This window comes from Anticarsia gemmatalis, chromosome 22 (genome assembly GCF_050436995.1).
Source record: "Anticarsia gemmatalis isolate Benzon Research Colony breed Stoneville strain chromosome 22, ilAntGemm2 primary, whole genome shotgun sequence".
Taxonomy (NCBI): domain Eukaryota; kingdom Metazoa; phylum Arthropoda; class Insecta; order Lepidoptera; family Erebidae; genus Anticarsia; species Anticarsia gemmatalis.
Genome location: NC_134766.1, coordinates 3,504,267 through 3,528,046, shown reverse-complemented (window position 1 = coordinate 3,528,046; position 23,780 = coordinate 3,504,267). Strand labels below are relative to the sequence as shown.

General features: G+C 36.1%; 3 protein-coding genes across 5 annotated transcripts in view; 1 reads left to right on the top strand and 2 right to left on the bottom strand.

Moving 5' to 3' along the window:
• Positions 1-23,780, top strand: part of LOC142982544 (sodium- and chloride-dependent transporter XTRP3) — a 51,274-nt gene that overhangs the window by 18,632 nt on the left and 8,862 nt on the right. For all 3 annotated transcript variants that reach the window (XM_076129080.1, XM_076129082.1, XM_076129081.1), the window contains exons 3-10: positions 4,496-4,728; positions 5,190-5,420; positions 5,842-5,952; positions 8,263-8,504; positions 9,859-10,009; positions 10,449-10,650; positions 11,111-11,270; positions 11,970-12,132. In XM_076129080.1, coding sequence (XP_075985195.1) covers positions 4,496-4,728; positions 5,190-5,420; positions 5,842-5,952; positions 8,263-8,504; positions 9,859-10,009; positions 10,449-10,650; positions 11,111-11,270; positions 11,970-12,132 — 1,493 coding nt within the window. The remainder of the gene's footprint in view (positions 1-4,495; positions 4,729-5,189; positions 5,421-5,841; positions 5,953-8,262; positions 8,505-9,858; positions 10,010-10,448; positions 10,651-11,110; positions 11,271-11,969; positions 12,133-23,780) is intronic.
• On the bottom strand, positions 12,439-17,907 carry LOC142982545 (esterase FE4-like). Its single transcript, XM_076129084.1, has 3 exons — positions 17,427-17,907; positions 15,715-16,934; positions 12,439-12,975 (listed from the first exon to the last, which is right to left on the bottom strand). Exons 1-3 carry the CDS (start codon positions 17,601-17,603, stop codon positions 12,786-12,788), a joined length of 1,587 nt encoding a protein of 528 aa, XP_075985199.1. The 5' UTR covers positions 17,604-17,907; the 3' UTR covers positions 12,439-12,785.
• Positions 19,819-22,452, bottom strand: LOC142982717 (carboxylesterase 4A-like). Its single transcript, XM_076129369.1, has 3 exons — positions 22,241-22,452; positions 20,729-21,966; positions 19,819-20,154 (listed from the first exon to the last, which is right to left on the bottom strand). Exons 1-3 carry the CDS (start codon positions 22,394-22,396, stop codon positions 19,905-19,907), a joined length of 1,644 nt encoding a protein of 547 aa, XP_075985484.1. The 5' UTR covers positions 22,397-22,452; the 3' UTR covers positions 19,819-19,904.

The window sequence follows — 23,780 nt, the reverse complement described above, 5'->3', positions numbered from 1 at the left end:
AGCAGCGAGTGGACTAATTAAAATAATACCTCCCTTGGCTCAGAGCCAGGCACAAGTGTATGAGTGTACAGCGGCAATTACGACCGAAACTACTATTAACAGTCGTAGCTTTCAAAATAAAACGCTGCGCGGTTTCAATGAGCCGCACTAGAATTATTTGGTAGGGAATTCTTTAGTTGCTTTGAGTTTCAGCATTTTATTAGTAAAAAATATTAAAAAATAACTGTAGTAGACCGATTGCTGTCTTTAGAATACAATGAGAAGCCGTTCTAAAGTGACTTTTGAGATTAAATGCCATCAATAATATGATATTTTTATCAATTATATCTTGCAACTTGCGTAGCGCAATTTAGTAACACTATCGACAATGGGCTAGCTATCGACAAATTTGTATGAAGACCTGATCAGCGCCCCTATCGGGTGGTGTAGGTACTAATTTGTTACTGCATTTTAAATTTCACTATAGCTACTCGAAAGTACCGTCTGTAGAAAATCGCGCAGGTAATGTTGAGTTAATGCAATGGAAGTTATTTTAAAGATGCTCTTAATATTTTTCTGTATTTGCAATTTAATCTAACAGTAATCAAACCATCCCTTTTCCATACCTATCTGCAGATACAGAAATTAAACTAACCTCATGATTAATGTACTTAACGTGGTTTCTGTAGTAACAAACAATGATATTCATCAGAAAACTATGTTTATCTAATTTCCTAGAACGACAAAATTACAAACAGTCCCGCTCTAAATAATATGATAGCTACAGGCTTTTGAGTATTGGTAGTGTTTCTCGAATTTCATTTGAATACCAACAGGTACTGGCATTACACACCTACGTTCTATTTATACTACCTGCTTCATTTATATACAACATCAATGAAATAGGCGGCGTGTGGGTGTGGATTTACGCCTCCTGGCTCCTAGTTGCTCTTTAATACTGTATAATATTATTTACATGGATACATAAAATCACGCCTTCTTATACCTATAGGGGCAGGCATAGATCAGAGAACACCTCTAAGTACGATCTTAACAAATTTATTTTGCTTCGTTCTCATCCATACATGTTGTCACACAAGACTGCCGGATACGAGTACTACACCTGACCTTTTCGCAAGGCATTATTTATGTTAGAAATATAAACATATTATGTAATTACTAAAAAACATCAAGTATTTGATTTGATTTTTATGTAGACTGCCTTAGTGTTGCTAGGTATACGACTGACAATAGTAGGCCGGTGTTTGGTAAAGTACTCACGTTTCTTGCCCCATATTACATGGGACTGATTTTGTTAATAGCGAAACTGGGTGTATTTAATTTAACTGCTTCACATTTATGTATACCAGGTATGATTGTCATTGATGTAATAATAATTAATTACAAACGAAAAAACCTTCATATATTTCAGTACGAAATACTCGTAAAAGATAAGCTTATTTTGTATCCAAAAATAAACAAATTTTATTCAAAATGTGTAGGAGGCAGAAGCCCTACCCGTTGGGATATAAATAGAAATTTAATATAGAAGACACGCCCTGAGTTCAATATAATATACTTGAAGCAGAGAAATACTGAGAATTGTTTGCTAACAGATTAAAACAGCTTTGTTTTGTTTGAATTAGAATAGACTTAAGCCATTCCCCAGCATTATCTTTAAAGATTACAGCGATATACTTTACATATCTATGTACATGTACTGCAAAAAATATGCACGGCAAAGCTACTGTCTATGGAAAGAATTTTTTTATAAAAAAATCGCTTCTTTGCTTATAACTTCTTTAATTGTTAATTCAGGGCAAAAAGTTATTGAACATATTAGTAGGCAAAATAATTTGCTACAATTTAGGCTTTTACAATTTTATTATAAGACACATCGTTTCCGAGATATAGCGAAAGAAGTGTTTCCACCCCCTTTTCCAGGATGGCGGCCGGGGGAGAAGGGTGGCGACCCCACAAACTTCAAGTTAAGCTTCTATTGACCCCCTCCACATGTCCCAAAAATAAAATTGCGTCCTATAATAAATGTAAAAATCATGTAACATTTCAATGGACTATACGTGCTGTTACGTGTATCATACACCTGCAAAACTATTGGTAGGTAATCATTGTTGGCAATTGGGTTCTTCGTAGAAATATAATTCGTTGAGTTCCCAATAAGTCTAACGACCCTGTATATTAATTGGTTAAATATCTAATGTCAATACTGCAAGGTTGGACAGTTAACAAACAGAAAATTATAGAAATTTACGTTATATACGACAACAATCCTACTAATATTATAAATGCGAAAGTTTGTGAGTATATATGAATGTTTGTTACTCTTTCACGCAAATACTACTGAATCAATGACGATGAAATTTGGTATGTAGGTAGGTGAAGGCCTAGAATAACACATGGCATTTTTATCTTTGAGTTTCCGAGGGATCGGGATTTACACAGGAAGGGTTTCCACGCGGACGTAGTTGCAGGCGGCCTTTAGTTATTCTTATTTCTGAAATAATATTAAACCTTAGCTTACATTCTGTCCCTGCTTGTCTATACATACGAACGTAATTTAAAAATTACATAATATTGTCCGTAAATACTACTCACGTGGATCATTAATATAATTGCAGCCCTGTCTATTTCAATCCAAGTACGTAGACGGCAAAGTGAAAGGTCATTGTAGCATGTCTACGACGTAGCATTTTCGTAGTAATTCCGTAGCAAATGATAATAGTTACGGAAAGGTCTATTATGAATTTAATTTTGTGTTTAAATAATAATTTTGTTGCCTTATTATTATTTATTACTATGGTGTGATGCTAATTTGAAGACACTTATCCAGTGGAAATAAATTACTTAAATAAATAGGTAGATATTTGATTACATTATTGTTAAAATTTTGTATAAAGACTAGCTGACCCGGCAAACGTTGTTTTGCCATTAAAAACTTGTCACTTAGGGGCATGAAAAATAGATGTTGGCCGATTCTCGGACCTACTCAATATGCTCACAAAATTTCATCAGAATCGGTCAAGCCGTTTCGGAGGATCATGGCAACAAAAACTGTGACGCGAGAATTTTATATATTAGATGCCGCATTTATGCGTTTTGCAGACGCTTTTTTTCCGTTCCACAACATATCAAAGAAAATAATGCAAATACATTTAAATATCAACCATCGTGTATTTGACACTAGATCAATAGGGATTCGATAATATCGTAACGAAATGACACTACCGTACACAAAATCATAAAACAAAAATCACATCGCTTTACCAATCTCTAGCCACAAACAAGAGATGTGTTAAATAGAACTAACGGATTGCTGACAAACTTTCAAAGAACTTGTTGTTTTAATATTCACGCTTATGAAAGATCGCTTTCGTCCCAACTTATCTCGTAATATCACTTGCAAAACTGTTACAATAAGAGCTCCTGAAGTTTTCAGCACAGGCATTGTGCCAACTTGCGCTGTCCGAGTTTGGACAGGAATTTTACACTTTCAACATTTTCTATTAAAGACTTTTCGATCTGACTTTTAATTGACATCGCAGTCTAGTTTTGAGAAATTTTATCTCGATATTGGTTGAATGTTATCGTCAATTTTTTGGTGGTTAAATAGAAATATTAAGTAAGTAAGACTAGATTTCTATAGCCTAAAGAGAGGTAATAGTATCCGTGCTTATGTCAAAAATGTGAAGATCTATATGTTGCGCTTTAACCCCTAAACCGCTGAACACATTTTCAAGAATTAGCGTGAGGATAGCAAAAATATCCAGATTCAGAAATCTTTTCAAAGCTGATATTATTTTGCTTATATTATTATAAAAAACGAATAGCCCTCCCGCAGAGGAATCGCCTAGAACTATCATAAATATCTAAGCGACGTCTTAAAGCATAAATACGGTTAAATATTGTACCGCCTTTAAATCTAATGCATTATCCTCTTTTATTGCACTAAGTACCTAGTACCTAGGTCCCGGATAAGCCATAAATGGGTCGCGCAGTACTCAAGACAGTTTTATTGCGAGCCTCGTGCCGCCTTGCAATTCACTTACAATTTTATTATTGCTATAATTCTGGCTTTTAGCCTGAGTTGAACTGTCGCATTCTATAATAATCATCTGTAATGATTTATCTTTTTCAAGGAAATAATTTTTGAAGCTGATTTAGCTGTCATAATACTCATAATGATGTTAGCGACTTTATTTTAGAAGTAGTTAAACATTATTATAAAATTAATTACCGACAAAGAGTCAGCCTGTGTAGGCGGGTCAGACTTTGGAGTGAAGACTTCATAACGCAAGAATCAAAAGCAGACGGGACCACTTTACAAACATAACCTTAAGTGCAAAAGAGATGACTGCATTGTCAATGACTAGCTATCATATTGATCCCCGTAAATTGTATGGCAATATTTCAACTATCGCGACTTCCACACACAAATTTCTCCGCGCTTATTACCCGTTTTACATTGTTAATATAACCTAAAATTCTTTGTCAACAGGTGCATTCCTCATTCCATTCCTCATCATGTTGATCCTGGAAGGGATCCCGTTATTCTTGATCGAGATGGCCATTGGTCAGAAGATGCGCCTGGGCTCCCTCGGCGTCTGGAACACTATCCACCCATGGCTGGGAGGTATCGGCATCTCCAGCTGTCTGGTGACGCTGTTCGTGGCGCTGTACTACAATGTCATCATCACTTGGGTGTTCTTTTATCTGTTCAACAGTATCCGAGTGAGTATGTCCGTCTTCTGGTGCCTTTTTATTTATAGTGAATTTTATGATTGCAAGGGTTAGTTGTGTGTTGGTGTAGACAAGTTAAAACTCACTTTGTAGGTCTCAATCAAGCTACAACAGCTTACCAGTAATTGTAATTTAAGTTCAGCGTTCGTGTTGTTGTATAAATTTCCTGAAAGAAACTATAAATTTAATTGTACCACCGCAAATGTCTTTCTCACTTTTCTATTTATCTTTGTTTCCTTTACAAGGTCATCAAATTTTCCATAGGAAATAGGAAAACCTTGGATTTATTTTTTATTCACGTCAATGGTTAAAAGCAGCTGCATTTGCAAACATTTTGCCTTTCTTCTGGCAGAATATAAAACTGTATTGATAACACCTAAGATACAAATAGAGAAGTAACTTTTTCATGGCTTCTTGTAAAATATCGCTAAAACAATTTCTCTATTCTTCAGCTAACTGCAGACCAGCTGCCCTGGTCCTCCTGTCCCCAAGACAACGGCACAGCCGAGCTGGAGTGCAGCAAGGCATCAGCGACCGTCTACTACTGGTACCGCGAGGCTCTGGACGCGTCTCCCAGCATCAACGACCCGGGAGTACCGCGCTGGTGGATCGTGTGCTATCTGCTGCTGGCTTGGATCATTGTGTTCTTTATCGTGATGAAGGGCATACAGAGCAGTGGCAAGGTTGGTAATCATTTCTTGCTTCTGAAAATGGAGGAGGCACTCAATTTGTCGGCATTAAAAAAAAGTGCTGGTGACTAGATGGTTGAATATGTATTTTCAATAACTGGCTTGGATCATCTTTTTCTTCTTCGAGATAAAAGGCATACGAAACAACGGAGTAACGGTTAGTCATTCGTAACCTGAAAAAAATAAAGAACTTTACGATCGCGGTATAACATACAGAGATTTTTTGCTGACATTGTGCATTGTTCCACGCATAACACCTAGTATTGAAATCTCACACCGTCACCACGTGAGTTAGGTGACATACGTTTCAATATTAATTGCTTGGATACGTAGTCAGAGACGCCGCCATGGCGTCCTAGCGAGATAGGGCTCTAATAATGCCGTCACTATTTCTATATACTTTTGTTAATTCCAGGTGGTATACTTCACGTCAATCTTCCCTTACGCGGTACTGACGATCTTCTTCATCAGAGGCATCACTCTGCCAGGCTCCGCTGATGGCATCATCCACATGTATAAGCCTAAGGTAAGCTATCTATCGTAACTTATTGGGATCGGGTATGAGTGTATTTTAATGATTGCATGTTTTCTGAGAAGTTACATTTACTGTACCGTATGTAAATCGTTGTATTGAAAGTTAAATTGAAAACTTTTGACAATATCTATACTTACAAATAAGAATAAACCACAAAATTTTGAACAAACCTTGTACAACTTCTGAACATCATATTAAATAATTATGTTTTTAATGTTTGTATTTGTTGGAACACGGTTTATATGGGATCGTTGGGATTAAAATTCCAATGGGAATCTAATCAACGGAATAAAGCTGTACTAAACCCGGACAAAGTCGAGTCAGACCGCCAGTTATTTATAAACTTGACTTTCTCTGTAGCGCGGTAGTAGTGTATGCGAATGCCGCGCATAGGACACGGGTTTGAAAGACTGATCGACATAAAAGTTGAATTAGAATTTTCCTGTTAAATTCTCACTCAGGCCATATTAAATTTAGTCATTTTAGCATTCGTGCAAATATAATTAATGTATGCGTTTTCGTAATAGTAGCTAGGATAGTTATTTTCTGTACGACACCCTCAGGAATATATTTGATCGTTCCCATGAATAAGTGCATATTTAGCGCGGTCAAGGTTAATGAATACAGTTCGTATCGCGCAATCAATCTGAGTGCTCTCTAATTGACGGCGGCCTAATAGCACGGATTACGTGTCCTGGACCTATAAATAACTTGTTGTTTGTTTTAAATCAAGCTTGATAAGACTGCTTCTGTAGTCTGAGTGGTTACGACTTGGGTTCAATTCCCGGTTTGCGCAAATTGCTATAAAGTATACAACTGCTGATCATAAGGTATCGGTTAGCCGTCCCGAGTCGAGTAGTGCTTAAAAGAAGGAGCTTTGAAATTTGTATTAGAATGTCTTATAGTAGGAGTTTAGTAACGTGTCCGGTATATGATAAAAGAATCACCATCTAAATTATAAACATTCTTTATGGCGAAACACGGATACGAATTTCATACATCTCTACCTTTACTTACTACAGCCGTTATTTAAAGTTTGTAGGCACAAAACAGTCAAAATTTTATCAAACAGCGTCATCAATCTTGATCTACTTCCATCGCTCTGGATATAAGCCTCAGATAACTTCACAGAAAGTTACAACATTCAACGATTCTACTACAGCGTTACCTTTCCTTGAAGTATTTACGGCCTTCTATTACTAACTAAAAATGGTATTTGACTGCCTCCGTGGCGCAGTGGTTACGGTCGCCACGCCGCTTTCATTGCGTTGGGAGCTTGTGGGTTCGATTCACACAGGGAAAAAATATTTGTGCGATCCACAAATATAGTTATTACGGATCTGGTTGTACTTTGCGTCCGTTGTTTGTATGCTTGTAAAAGTCCCCGCAACACGAGAGTTAATTTTAGTGCGGGAGTTGTCTTTTCAGAAGATAAAAAAACGAATTGTAACAATTTTACAAACAGTAAAAGGCATTGTTTTGTCATGTCTCCTTTTAAAACTATGTATACCGTATAATGCGTTAACGTACTGTGTTTCGCGAATATTGATTTTGCATGCAGGTCTTTTTCTCAGTCACGCTTTAAATATTATGATGATTTTATTTTTGTGTTTATTGCTAGAGTTTTTGACACTGCGTATGCATATAAAGGTTTTTAAATAGGTATCTAATGGATTAAATATTATTTGTGTCCATGTTTACAATATTTTTTTATACAATTAAAGTCTCATTAGTTGTTGTCTGTATCGTAGTAAAATTATAATATTATAAGTATTACGGGGACTGGAAGTCTAGGGGAGAGGCCTTTGCTCAGCAGTGGAACACAGAAATAGGCTAGATAAAAAAAAAAGTATTACGGGGTTTTTACTTCGAACTTGAAAGATATTTTTATTTTACTTTTGCTATCATACTAATAAGTCCTGTATCTGATCTCTAGACGGTCATGTCAGTTGTCCGACCGGATTATGAAAGTGAAGGAATAGCTCTAATCGAACTCCTACACATTTGTCTGGTTTCAATGAAAGTGGCCAAATAGGAAGTCGGCTGAGTTAACGAAAAATTATTAAACTCGTACTCGTAAAAGGTTTATCTAAAATTCTCAGTAGCTTTGTTCGTTAATAACGTTGAAATTGTAATTATTACAGACTGAAACATTTTATTAGACACTCATTTGATGTGTATTATTTCTATACTAAAATGTATTCTTGACATTTCATAAAGAGTAGCTGATTTGACTCGTAGGCAACTACCTTATTGTCTCGACTAGAAAGACATTATTTACACATTATTTTTTATTTTCAGCTGGAAAAGCTCCTAGACCCAACAGTCTGGCTGGACGCAGCAACTCAAGTATTCTACTCATTCGGCCTCGCCTTCGGCTCCCTCATCGCGTTCGGCTCGTACAACCCGCCGAACAACAACTGCGTTCGCGACGTGCTCCTCGTGTCCGTGTGTAACGCACTCACTGCGATATACGCGTCCGTTGTCATATTCAGCATACTCGGCTTTAAGGCTTATACTATGGTCGAGAATTGTATTACCAAGTAAGTAACTAAATAAATAAATAAATAAATATGATTGGACAACTCACACACGGTTATTTGATTCCAAACTAAGCAGAGCTTGTACTATGGTACTCAAATAACTGGTAAACATACTTATATACTTCTAAATACATACTTAATAACGCATACATAACTGACTTTTAATAATAGCTCTTTATAGATGGCCCTCCATTTCTCTCTCTCCCTTCTTTTCTATGAATCCCATATGGTAGTGGGGTCAGCTTTCTTAAACTTTTTGCTCCACTTTGCTCTATCCTAGACATCGATCAGAAACTTCACTCTTACCCATGTCTTTTTTTTGTTTTCCTAAAATTAATATTTATTTTATCTACCTCATATATTATTCTTATATCTAAAATAATATTTCTACTTCATGATTGGATATTTTCATACTATCTTGAAGGTTTCATGTGAGGATTCAGGGTACTAGTAAAGTGATTGTATTCTTTGATTTTTTAAAGTATTATTATGTTTCCGATTTAGATATGGCATACTTTGACAACAAAAATATAATGAACGTAGGTCACGGTTCCAGTCCAAATAAACGTGACCATTTAAAAATAAATTAAACTTCAATAACATATCTACACTGGACCCAAAATACTCATAGAAATGTGATAATAACATTTTTCAATTTACATTAGTCTAAAAACTGAAACAAAAAATATTAATTACGCGACTTAGGCACGCACATGCTTACTTTTTCACGCAATTACACTAAACACAAAATATGTCAGATTTGTATTGTATAAACACTAACAAAATATTCAAGACATTATGACTAAAATATATAGTTATGTTTAAAAAATGGCCCGTCTGCGACGAACAATATCGTCTTAGCATTCGAAACGCCCGTTCTATTCATATTTTTACACGATTGAATATCATAGACATACGCATATTTTCTAACATTTTGGCATAATATGTATCAAGGTAGTTAGGGATCACAATGTTTAGAAATCCCCGGATGCAGATGCCGATGCGTAAGTTTTATTCCAAACATGAATGCATGAATGCAGAAGCTTTGAATATCCATCCGCAACATCCCTGATATGTACGTTGACTGCCTCTGTCGCGGTATCGATAGTGTAACCAAATGTTTTGAGGTTTGATCTCAAAGGGCAAAGAAGGTTCACTAATTCATATTAGAATAGTTCTTAATTGGAGTTTGATAGCGTGGCCGACAAATGACAATAATCTCACCCACTACAACATAAGACTAACATTATTGGTTGACGAAACGTGCGTGGATTTGGAATGCCTCTGCCTACACGTTCAGGAAAGTATTTATACATATACATATGGAATGTAACAATATATCGTTTAATTTCAGAGAGATAAAAGTCCTAGCCCGGCACCACATCGCGGGCTTCACGGTGAATTCGACGCACGACTACTTCCGCGAGGAGTTCCCGCTGCTGAACACCAGCGTGGTGCATGCGTTCAACCTTACTGGGTGCAGCATGTCCAGACAACTTGAAGAGGTGAGGATAAAGAACATAGAGTTGTTGCACATATTTGTAGCTTTGCAGATCATTTTATTTGGAGGAAAGAAGGGAAATTCATGCTTATTCCTGATCGAATATAATTTCTACTGTGGTTAAATTCTTAGTCTTCAATTCTAAACAAACGCAGAGTAAAATGTTGCATCCAAACAAGACCAATCTGGATAAATAGGATTTAGGAAAGACTAAACCTCTTGAGGCTACCACAAAAATTGCTAGTGTTAAAATAGCAGTAAAATTATAGATTTAGTACCAGATACATGTTCGTGTAATACATTTTTTTCGTTAACTTTATTGTACTCTTACTTTTGATAAAGGAAACATTTTACAAGTAAAACATTAAACTAAATACAAAGCTGCAAAAATGTATTCTAAGTTGTTATAAAAACCATTACACCCAATATTCTCCTCTTCGCAGGCTGCTGAAGGCACAGGTCTGGCCTTCATAGTATTCACTCAAGCGATCCTGAAGCTGACGCCAGCGCCGTTCTGGTCCATCATCTTCTTCCTGATGCTGCTGTCCTTGGGGCTCGGCAGTCAGATCGGCATCATGGAGGGCATGCTCTGCACCATATTTGATATCGACTTCTTTAAACGGTTGAGCAAGCCTGTTATAACGGGTAAGTTAATACCAAGTCCGATGAAAATATTATTCTCTTGTATTTGGGCGTTAAATATTTGAAACTTCTAATGTCTAGTCGAGGGTTCGATTCTCACGCGGAGCAATTATTTGTGCGATCCAAAAATATTTGTTTTGGGTCTGGTTGTATTTTGTGTCCGTTGCTTGTATGTTTGTAAAAGTTCGGTTATTTTACAAACCGTCAGGAGTGGCATCTTTACTTTACCACGTTAACTTTACTAACTGAAAAACAAGTATTTTTACTGGTATTTGGTAAATGTGTAACTTAAACATAAGTAATTTTTTTTATGAAACTTTTGGTTTAGTAGCACTTTGTCGTTCTTTTTCTTTATCATTATCGCTTTATCCTTATTTTTTTATTTTAACATATTTGTTATTAAATAATGGATAGGAAAAGATGCCACAGTGGATTATAATATTAATTGTTATTTTGTTATTAGGTGTAGTATGCACATTCTGCTTCTTCGTGGGTCTGATCTTCACGACGGGCGCGGGCGAGTACTGGCTCAAGATGTTCGACTCGTTCGCCGGCACCATCGGCCTCGTCGTCGTCGCACTGCTCGAGATGATCGCTGTCGTCTACATCTATGGACATGAGAGGTGAGGAGGGCTAGCGAGGATTGGACTGGGATGGGTAGCCGTTTAAAGTATTCTGAAACTATTACAATCTGATGAATTTTAGTGCAATATATGAAATAGTGTGACTTTTTTTTAAGCGCCAATGTAGGGTTTCGGCATTTACGAAAGCATCAGGAGTAGCAATAACTAGTAAATTTTGCCTTTTATGAAACTAATTTTTACCTGTTATGCCACTTACGTAGGTACGTACCTCTATTTTCAAGAATATTTTTTTCTATGACCTTGAATTTTTACGCGATTTTCCATTAGTGATAAAGTATAGTATGATTATAATTTACGAGAAACCCCTAACCACTCCCCTTGCACGAAGGGAAGGGTTTACCTGCTAAATATGTTTGATTCCGGGTCTTCTTGCACCCATGAAAGCATAACAGAGAAATAGATACAGTCAACCTAGGTAACTTTGAATCATTTGGGTAACATTGACAGTGGGAATTTGAACTAGTTCGATTATTTTTTCATATGAAACCAACACAATTGATAAAAGTTTTCAAAACTAAAATAAAGGTTTAATAATTGTGTTGGTTTCATATGAAAAAATAATCGAAACTAGTTCATATTCCCATTGTCAATGTTACCCAAATGATTAAAAGTTACTCAAATTGACCTTACAGCTGCTTTTTTATTTAAATAAGTATTTAAACAATGTATTGGTGTTAGGTTCACAAACGACATCTACGAGATGACGGGCTACCGGCCCGGCATCTACTGGCAGGTGACGTGGCGCTACGTGGGGCCCTTCATCGTCACCTGCATCCTGCTCTCCTCGCTCGTCTTCATGCTCATCAACCCACCCACCTACGGCGCCTGGAATGCTGATGAGGTGAGACAATCTTCATACATGGGGTGATTCATCTTCCAATAGGTCACGTTTCAGTTTGAATGGAATTGTTGTATGTACTCACTGGGACTATAAATGCCATGAATGCCCATTTTTTCGATCAAATTAGATATAAAAAAAAAATTGAACGGTTCTATAGGAGATTCAATACCAGTAGCAATCTAACCGAATGGGACATGTGACTAGCAATGTTTAAGAAAATCCTGTGTATTAACTGATTAAAATTTTAAGCTGTATGATTTCTATTGATCATCTTGGAAAAGGCATGGAAAAACTAAAACAAAGTAAAAACCAAAAACATAATTATATTTGTCTTAATTCCATAATGCACACACAAAACATTAACCCGTACGAAGCGTCTTTATCAGTATTTCATAAATTTTACTACAATATCAATTCAATTAAGGTCAATTTGGGTAACTTTGAATCATTTGGGTAACATTGAACGTGGGAATTTGAACTAGTTTCGGTTATTTTTCGGACCAACACAATTGATAAAGATTTATTTTAGTTTTGCAAACTTTTATCAATCGTGTTGGATTCATATGAAAAAATATCGAAACTAGTTCAAACTCCCACGTTCAATGTTACCCAAATGGTTCAAAGTTACCCAGGTTGACTGTAGTCAATTTTATTTATCTTCCATCAAAAACCACACTTCGTCTGCTATATGTGTGCCAGAAGAGGTCCCAGAAGGCCATACGTTTGTAGTGGAGCTGGTCTTGCAGGAACAGGTCAGTGTCTATGTTCAGGTACGGTCTACTGGATGACGTCACTGGCAACCAGGTACCTGTCATCAGCTCTGATTTCTCTGGAGTTGGGACTCTGGAAATAGCAGAATTAACTTTTTGAAGTATAAATAATTAAATGTTGGTCAGATTGGTCATGTGAAGGTAGTGGTAGCGAAGTGGAGGGTGAAATATTTATTAAACGTCCATGTCTGTTTTCATATCTATACTAATATTATAATCTATACTATACTAATATTATAAAGCTGAAGAGTTTGTTTGTTTGAATGCGCTAATCTCAGGAACTACTGGTCCGATTTGAAAAATACTCTCAGTGTTAGATAGCCCATTTATCGAGGAAGGTTATATCATCGCGCTACGACCAATAGGCGCAGAGTACCAATAAAAAATGTTACTAAAACGGGGGGAAATTTGACCCATTCTCTCTTATGTTACGCAAGCGAAGTTGCGCGGGTCAGCTAGTTATAAATAATATTTAATACTAGCTGACCCGTGCGGCTCCGCTCGCGTGAATTTCGTACTGTTGCTTATTCGTTTGAGCACGCGAATTGCGAAGCACTCGATACACATAAAAATGCTAACAACTCTTTTGTCATCTAATGGTTAAATACGAAAGGGACCCGAAGGGCACACAATGTGACACAGGCTCAGGCAGGCCTGATTTCCTGTGGTTACCTTCTTTTCCGCTCTCGCCTGTATCCGTACCAGTTTACAGTGTAAAATATAATACCTTATTATAGACTGACCATTGCTTACCCGTCTGGATTCAGAATATTATAATAGGTACAGACAGACCTATCTGCGCCGGAGCTCTTCACACGCGTAATAATGTTTACTTGCGATGATACGTCCGAAACCGCGTAACCCGTAATTATTTTTTATATATCATCCGTTGTTTATTTTTTAAAACTTACCACGTAGTCTGTTTCATAGCTATACAATTTATTTCCTTAATACAACCAATTAATTTGGTTATGTGTTTCGAACAACAACGCCATCTGTTAGTTGCGGCGAACAACAAACGAAATTACTCGGTTGCCATCTAGGATATCCCGACCGCACCGGACCCACGTAAACCAACATTTTTGTGTAATATATATCATACAACATTTATGTTTAAAAATCTTATAAATGTATAGCATGTTTCAAAGGTATTTTTTTACAATAAAGCCATCAAAACAAATTAATTAGAAAAAACATGCTTTGTTGCGAGCTATAACGCCATCTATTGGTTGGTGCGAACAACAGGTATCGATACGGCAGGCGCCGCGTTAACTTTATGCGAATGTTGTGAAATGGATTGTAACGCCATCTATGGTCTCTATAGGGAAACGCAGGTTCAAACGATTTCTACGTATATTTTTCAATTTTCTAAATTTTTTTGAAATTTTATGCTATAAAAAGTATCCTAGAAACTGCTCCACTACTTAATCTATGCATATACCAAATTTCAGTACATTCTATCCGGTAGTTTTTACGTGATAGCGTCACATACAGACGGAGGACAGACAGACAGACAGACAGAAAAGAAAATTATAAATTGCAGATTCGGTATCAGTATCCGTTACTAAACATCCCCCATTGGTTTTTTTTTAAATATATTCAATGTACAGAATTGACCTCTCTACAGATTTATTATAAGTATTCTATACTATACTAATATTATAAAGCTGAAGAGTTTGTTTGTTTGAATGCGCTAATCTCAGGAACTACTGGTCCGATTTGAAAAATACTCTCAGTGTTAGATAGCCCATTTATCGAGGAAGGTTATATCATCGCGCTACGACCAATAGGCGCAGAGTACCAATAAAAAATGTTACTAAAACGGGGGGAAATTTGACCCATTCTCTCTTATGTTACGCAAGCGAAGTTGCGCGGGTCAGCTAGTTATAAATAATATTTAATAATACATTCAACCATTAATGTCCCACTGCTGGGTAAGGGTCTCCTCCCGTAATATGGGAGGGGTTAGGCCTTGAGTCCACTACGCTGGACAAGTGCGGGTTGGGGACTTTAAAACCTATTCATAATTTACGCAAAGAGTTTTAAAATAATATTGTTCTTAAAATTATTTATAACGATATTATATACACGACTTATTTAAATAATTATATTTTATATCAAAACACAAGTATTCTTCTACGTATCATAAACAGGAAGTGAAAATTGACAATATCTACGATAAACTACTTCAAATTGATTATTGTTTTATCGGTACCAATTATAGGTAACTAGCTGACCCGCGCAACTTCGCTTGCGTCACCTAAGAGAATGGGTCAAAATTTTCCAAGTTTTTGTAACATTTTTCGTTGCTACTCCGCTCCTAATAACCGTAGCGTGATGTTATATAGCCTATATCCTTCCTCGATAAATGGGCTATCTAACACTGAAAGAATTTTTCAAATCGGACCAGTAGTTCCTGAGATTAGCGCGTTCAAACAAACAAACAAACAAACAAACAAACAAACTCTTCAGCTTTATAATATTAGTATAGATATATCATTATTTTATTGTTTACTAGCTGACTCGCGCAACTTCGCTTGCGTCACATAAGAGAGAATGGTTCAAAATTTTCCCGGTTTAGTAACATTTTAATGGTAATGATGATATATAGCCTATAGCCTTCCTTGATAAATGGGCTATCTAACACTGAAAGAATTTCTCAAATCGAACCAGTAGTTCCTGAGATTAGCGCGTTAAAACAAACAAAGTCTTCAGCTTTATAATATTAGTTTAGATTTATAAACATAAATTTAATGAACTAACTCAAAAAATATAGGTCAACGTTATAAAAATAAACAGAATATCTACTCACCCAAATTTAACAAAATGTGACCACATAGTAGTCATTCTCTCCGTTATAATCCTTTGTTCTAGCGAGTTCATTACAGTCTTCATTTCAAACAAATATTTCAATTCCTCCGTATGTATAGCGCCAGCTCCAGGATAGTTTTTAAGCATACTCCCACCAATATATGAAAACAAATACTTATATACCACTCTCCCTTGTTCAATATACTTATTTACTGACCGCTCTACGGGATGATTTATCATAAAATCTGAAGAAAAATCAGTCAGTTCCATCAAAGTGTCCAGTCCTATCTCTTTATCACCTAAATAGAATTTCTTCACGTTATTACTAAGCGTCTTCAATTCATGCTCGTTTAGAACCAAGTTCTTCTCCAACTTTTTGTAAAATACGTCTCCTAATTTCTCGAAAAAGTCATCTGGTTTATTCGCGTATGAACCAAAATCTTCTTTGTTATTGTAACCTATCAAGACCGGGACGTCTGAACCTCTCTCAGGCGTTTTCAAATGAAATGGGTCTTTGTCTATAAAATTCATGACTCCATTAAAATGTTTTTCTTTACAAACTGTCAATTTCATACTTAAATTTTGAGCAGCACTTACTACATCGCGAGGTTTTAGCTTAGATAGCAGTCTTAACGCTTTCGTCGTCGTACTGACTGGGTGTCCCAAATGTGACGCTATTTTCCTTGCCGCATCTTCATCTGGTTTGCTGAAGAACCCTTCAGCGAATATAGAACCGCTTTGGATGATCGCTTTGTCAAACAATTTATCATACGTGGAGTACAAATGTAAATCAACGGCTCCTCCACCGTAGCTCCCACCAGCAATCGTGACTTTATCTGGATCTCCACCGAACGGAGCAATATTTTCTTTAATCCATTTGAGAGCTGTGACTTGGTCTTTCAATCCTTGATTTCCCGGTGCTGCTGGGTGATTCAGACAGAAGAAACCATAAGGGCCGAGTCTGTAATTAACAGTGATGACAATAATATCATGTTCCATGAAATATCTGCCGGAGTAGTCTCCCGCGCTGCCTTTGACGAAGCCTCCCCCATGGAACCAGACTAAGACGGGTAGTTTGTTGTTCACAACTGCATCTGGCGCGTAAATGTTTAGTCTCAAACATTGTATGACTCCGGTGGGCGCTGACAACACTTGCGGACATTTGATTGCCCGGTCTATAGCGTTGAACGGCGAAGTGAAGTTTGGTGCATCGAGACTGTTCTGTAAATGAAAAGTAAAACGTCTTACTACTAGTAACGTAAGCTGTTTCCTTTCACATTGATATGTTTGATAAAAAACAATAGGTACGTGAGAATAGACGTATTCATTAAACTAACTAAGGATAAACATTTAGTAGACAATAAGTACTTTATTGAATTGAGTATCGATTTAAAACAATGAATTTCTGTCCTAACTAACGTTTAGTAACGTGCCCGGTGTATTACAATACGCGTATACAATATCGTAAATCGCGAAACCCGGGAGTACTTTGGGTATAACAAACATAATGTTACATTCTTGTATGTTTAACTAGCAAGAGTATTAGTGATAAAACAATTCTTTTTTTGTTAGCCTCTATTATCCCGCTGCTGGACAAAGGCCTCCCCCATGTTTTTCCAGTCATTTCTATCATTTTCGTGCTCAATCCCTATCTCAGTCAAGGACATCTAGATCGTATTGTTAAGTATACTTATAATAATAAAAAATACTAACCCCAAAAGGATTCTCCTCATCCACAAGTGCGTAAGGTATTCCAAAGAAAGTGTTGTACCCATCATTTTCTTGTCCTAAGATGGAGCCCCTGCTCGTCACTATACGTACTGTTTCCAACTTCACAGACTTTAACAAACACACTAGCACAAATGCAGACAGCCACTTATATAAATACATTATTGCTATAAACTTGAGAAAGAAATCTAGGTTTAATGAATTACTGCTGACTAATATTGAAGTATTGCAAACTTGATTTTATGAAGATATAAGTTATCTTTTCATGCCACTATAATTGTAAAGATTCACGAAATTATTTACGTACCTATGTTAAAGACAAACACTGATAAAAAACTAATTATATTTTCTAAATTATTATCTAAAACACACACGTTTTATAAACTTAAACTTCACTTAAAAATATATAAAGTTAAAACTATTATTAACGCCTTTCTATAGCCATTTTCCAAACGGTTGTTCTATACTAAAGTTATATGAATACTGAGTTGTTTTCTCACAGGAGAGTCATTTATAAGAGTTAGATAATATACGTCACTTATTGTACATTGTTCTGGGAACCCCTCAGGCCCGTGTGTTGAATCATTGTTTAGTATATTTATTTATTTATGTTCTTTCTTACTTCCTTTTCTTATTGCGATGGGTATGGACCAGTAGGGCGTTGACTTGGGTAGGAGATTGACTTCAAAGCATAGGCGTTTTATTTATTTTTAATTACGCTGATTCTGTTGCACATAAATAAAAAATACAAAAGGAATAAAACTATTAACATTTAATTAAACTATTAATCATAACATTTTGATGCAGGTCAGTGTAAATCCGAATAAACTGCTTAGAAAAAAGTCTTTATAGAAGTTTATACGGAAATAAATCTTTTATTTGCTGAAAGTGGCCTATACATAGATTTATTCGGGTAGCCCAGGCTATTGTGGCAATAGTTCTGGTCCGGAAAAAACATTTTCTTTGAGGACGTTTACATAATAAGTGGATGGTATAAATCGCAGTAACCAGCGTACGTTTTAATTCGTTAGTTTTTGGCAATTAACGATTATAAACTCTCGCTACTATCCCACATAACATTTTATAACACAGCGCATTCAATGCTATTTTAAAGGTAACAATAGTTACCTTATTTGTTTACCCGACGTTTCGATCGCGCGTTGCATCGAAACGACAGGCATTGCGCTTGATATAATGGTTATTAGACATTTTAGATAATATACTTAATTAATTATTTTTTAAGAATATTCTTGAATATCTAGGAGTTGTCTTTAAAACATAGATATTCTTTAATTTCTTTTTTTTTAGTAGTAGATTTATAAATGATGCTAAAATACAAAATGACTTGGTGTTTCTAATCATAACGAAATATTATTTTTGTCGCAAAAGCTTTTCGGTAGATGTTGTGATGAAATGGCAAACACAGCAATTGTTCATATTAACTTACTAGTATAATCTAGGTCACAAGACAGGCTAACAATTTAACATAACGTGAGTGAATCCCCTGGCACTTGCGTACAAGTATGATATCATTTTGAGGTCACTGCTGTCAACGGTTAATCAGTAATTTTTCGCATGGTCATTAACTTTAGGGACTACATGGGTCATAGTGCCATGGTACTTGGTGTGGTAAGCGAGGTTTATGCGGTTATTCTGAAGATAGAGAAGGAGATCGTTTAATGATAAACTAAGTATTTTTATGTAAGAGAGAGTAGATAGAGCAAATTAAATACTGATATTAGGTAGCAATTGTTTACTTAAGAGGTCATCTCGAGGGTTGCTGATGGGCTGTTGTGTCCAGTCCATCAGAATGTGGAGTAAATAGAGTACTTCGGGCAGCCTCCGTGAGAGGCCCTAAATTGAAGCAATCGCGTTGCGTGCGGCTTGCGGTAGGTGCTTCAGCAGTTATCTCGCCGGTCATGAACACGTGCTGGTTTAAAGGGTATGCCCGCCCTTCTAACGGGAGAGCCCCTTATAACCCTGCACTTTACCCAAGTTGCAGATGTATGCGTAATGTATTACAATTATTGTATCAACCACATTGTAAATGTTTTGGCAATTGAAAAGAGTGGCCGTGAGTTTCTAGCTAGTTCTTTTCATATAGCTCTACCCCCTTTTCGAGCCAGTTGTAGATTCAGTAATTGTAACGACTATCATAAGTGTCAATATTTGACCTAAATGAATAAATGATTTGATTTTGATTGTATTCACCACGTAATAAAAAGGTAGCTTTTGCTTAGTTTCCAATGGTTTTCCTCTTAGCATAAATGTACATGTAAATGATTAATGAAAACACAGAATTATAAATTGAATTTATTTGGTTAGTAACTTTATTACAAAAGTTTAATAAACAGGATTACTAAGTATAATATAATTTCTATGTATTATATTCTAACAGTAAATATTAGTACATTCTTATATTCATACAATATAGGTTATACAATTTGAAATAAACATTATCTATTAAATTTTAAAGGAAGCTACCCTTTCAAAGACCTCCGTGATGTTATCCAACCTAGCCATGCCACGTTTCGGCACGTTCAGTACCGAATGCTTCTGGTTTCCGAACCAGAACACATCCCAGAAGGCCATCCTCTGAAGGTACTCCTTGCTGTGACGTCTCATCTCCAAGGTCAGGTCGATGTCTAAATAAGGGCCGGATATCTCCTCGACTGGCTCCCAAATGAAACGTTCGGCCGACGGCGAAGGGTTCCTGAAAATGGAGAATAACTTTAGCGCTTTAATTGTATTAATCGCCATTTGAGACGCTGATATCCAGTTGCGCACATCGGTCGACAATCGATCTGTGGGTTTAGCAGGGTGCGGTCATTACATAGATGGGTGACCACTTGGTGGTATTTCAAATGAGCATCTCCGTGCTTCGGAGAGCACGTAAATTGTTCCCGGTTGTTGTCAATTAAGATACAGGTCGGATAAGATACAAATCTTTGTCACTAGGTTAATCAATACCATACGATAGAATATTAAAAAAAAACTATTTATAGCATTTAGCAGGTTATCGATCGATTGTTATGAAAGCATGTTGCGTTATTGAGTACAATAAACGTTTGTTTAATAAGAACTTGCAATCAAAAAGGACTACCAAACGTTTGAGTCATAATGTCCTTTCCAAAGCCTTTGTCAAATACATGCGTACCTAATCCTAATTTCGCTCCCACTAGCCACATAATCAATGTATGTATTTCTGATATTGCTTATGCTATATCTTTATGTATATCATAGTAGAAATGAAAACAATTTGTTACATACTTCTTTGTAAAACTTACCCAGATTTAACGAAATTCGCCCACATCGTGACCATCTTATTTCGTATCTCCTTCTGCTCAGCACCTACCAGTGGCTTATCATATTCAAACAGATACTTCAACTCTTCGTTATAGGCTGCTCCTAAGTCCAGCGTTCTTGACCGCTGTTTATCTTCAGTATACGAGAAAATATACTTGAACACCCTCGCTTCAGCTTTCAAAAACCTTCGAATAGACCGTACTACCGCATGATTCACCACGAAATCAGAAGCAAAATTCACCAATTCCATCTTTGATTCAGGACCAATACCTTTGTTCCCTAAATAAAACTGTCTTGTTAAACTAGCAAGTAGTTCCGTATCGTTCTTGCTCAAGTTGAAATTCTTCTTCATCCTCGTATAAAACACGTTGCCCAAAGCTTTATAGAACTCGGGCGTATCATTCGCGTACGCTTTCAAAAACTCTATATTGTTGTGACCGATCAATATCGTCGTGTTCCTTATTCTACCCAATTTGGTTAACGTAAAAGGATTATTCTGAACAAAATGCTTTATATCTTTTGTTATATAGTCTTCTTTGCAGACAGACATTCGGTAGCCCATTTCACGAGTTAAATTTATCAGGCGGATAGGATCTGTTTTAGTTAATTTTGGTATGCAATCATACGGATTGGTCTTTTTGCCTATCGCCTGACCTAGAACTTTCGCTAACTTCATAGGAGCGTCATGATTCTTGTTCCCGAAAAATCCTTTCGCGAATATTGAACCGCTTTGTATAATAGCTTGTTGGAATAGCGTTTCATACTGTGAATACAGGTGGAGATCGACCATACTGCCTCCGTATCCTTGGCCAGCAATCGTTACCCTTTCAGGGTCTCCATCAAACGATTCTATATGTTTCTGAATCCATCTCAGAGCTTCAATCTGGTCTTTCAAACCTTGATTCCCTGGTATCGCACCACTCTTAGTGCAAAGAAAGCCGTAGACGCCCAGTCTGTAGTTCACAGTTATAACAATGATGTTCTGCCTAACTAAGTGTTCGCCCCCGTATTCGCCTGCACTCCCAAAATTCAGATTGACTCCGTGAAACCAGACTAGTACTGGAAACTTCCACGTCTCGTTTTGAGGCATATGGGGCACGTATATGTTGAGACGAAGACAATCTAATGTGCCTCCAACTTTGTCACCTACTTGTGGGCACATGACCGAAGAATCGTTGGCGATGATGGGCTCCTTGAAATCAGAAAACTGTTTTGTACCCTGAAATTGATAAAAGAGCATTAATTAAGAACAACTTATTAATATAATAAGTTATTTTTCTTCATAATTTTACATAATATTCCATTTAAAAATGTATGTGTCCTATTCTCCTTTGCTTTAATGTATGACCACCAAATACAAAAAATAACAAACTATCAAATTAAATCAAAGATTTCATACATATCTTGAACACTTTCATCAATTAACTACAAAAGACAAACGCTTAACTTAACAAAACTATTAAAAAAATATAACAAATTGCATCAATACTAACATAAAAAGGATTAGAATTAACAACTTTAGCGTAAGGCACTCCGTAAAACGTGTTGTACCCATCCTGGGACTGCCCGATGACCACTCCTTCACTCAACACCACTAACGCTAGCTCCGCCCTCACAGGCACTATGAAACATAGAAGCAACTGGTACATTGTACATTATACGACGGTAAACTGACCCGAGCCACGCGCAACTGTTGTTTATAATAAGAATATTAATAATATAGATACATGTATCGGTTAGAATTCTGCAGGGATTGTTGTAAAACGTTATGTGATCGGAATGTTAGGTTTTTTCTTGAGAGTTCGTTAGACTGTTTTATAATTAATCGTAATGGACTATCTTAAAACATTGACTGTGTTACTAATAAACGTCTTGGATGCTTCGATTACATAATTATACAGTGTTTTGGCTTTTTACGCATAATCAGTTTCAAAACTGATTGTTAGTGACAAAACACTGAAAAACTAATCAGAAATTAGTTGATAGTAAATGTATAAATCTTAATACTGGGTTTGAACCTCATGAAAATATTTTTAAGTAGTATCCAAGATATGCTAAAACAACGCATGCGCATTGCCCATGTCCCTGTCAACATCTTAAGGTTACCGTCTCTTTCAATTGCGTGACATAGGTCATTAAGTTAGATTTTTTCTTCTATCTAAACAAAAGTATTGTTTTAGTAATGATATTGTTTATTGTAAAATACTAGTTCTCGTATTATCCAACGCAGAAACTATCTGATATTCAATAAATTCGATTAATCCCTATGTTAGAGCGGGACGAGTCTAATAATAGTTAGTCAAGAGAAGCATCTTCATCTGCATCTTCGAGTAAATGATAGTTCAAAATTTTTAACACAACTCTCAGTATTTTGTTCAGTGAAAAGATAATTACTTCGCCAACAATTTGTTGTGCCATATATGTACCTACCAATTCAAATATCATACATAAATTGTTACTTGTAACAATATAGTAACCAAAATAGGTGTAAACGTAAATTATATTATTAATAACAATCGATTCGTTAATTTCGTTTTCCGCTAGTCACATTGTTTGACGAACTCTATTCTTTTCTAATATTTAGCGGTTAAGCGAATGTTTTCAAAATATATAAGTTTATATTAAAATGTTATTATAAATGAAGTCATAATTTATATTTAATTTTATTGTAATCGCGGATGGAGTTTGCAATTATTATGAGTTAGTTCATGCCTATGTTACCGTAGATTTATTGATAAATAATATATATTTTCTAAATCCATCTTTTCCGTATTTTTCTAGATAGTTTATATATAACAAATCCGTTGGTATTCCTTGTTTTAACTTCTCATAGGAAATTAAATTGCTATATTGACGGTAAAAGTGATAGTGTTTTATATTCAAACCTGAATTTCTTGATGCGTATATAAGAGAAGAATAATTTTTATTTAGGTTTCAGGTACTCGTACTACTGTAAAGTGATTGTGATAGACTAGAACTATGCGACAAACATTCTTTAGTAGATCGTTGGTTGTTTACAGACGACTGTACTGG

Excerpts from the sequence above, each read along its gene's own strand:
- LOC142982545 (XM_076129084.1), bottom strand. The coding sequence starts at position 17,603 with ATGTATTTATATAAGTGGCTGTCTGCATTTGTGCTAGTGTGTTTGTTA. Across the intron at positions 16,935-17,426 it reads ATGAGGAGAATCCTTTTGGG|AACAGTCTCGATGCACCAAA; the intron begins GTTAGTATTTTT and ends TTTCATTTACAG. Across the intron at positions 12,976-15,714 it reads TCACATTTTGTTAAATTTGG|AGTCCCAACTCCAGAGAAAT; the intron begins GTGAGTAGATAT and ends TGCTATTTCCAG.
- LOC142982717 (XM_076129369.1), bottom strand. The coding sequence starts at position 22,396 with ATGTACCAGTTGCTTCTATGTTTCATAGTGCCTGTGAGGGCGGAGCTA. Across the intron at positions 21,967-22,240 it reads TTAATTCTAATCCTTTTTAT|GGTACAAAACAGTTTTCTGA; the intron begins GTTAGTATTGAT and ends TATCAATTTCAG. Across the intron at positions 20,155-20,728 it reads GCGAATTTCGTTAAATCTGG|GAACCCTTCGCCGTCGGCCG; the intron begins GTAAGTTTTACA and ends CTCCATTTTCAG.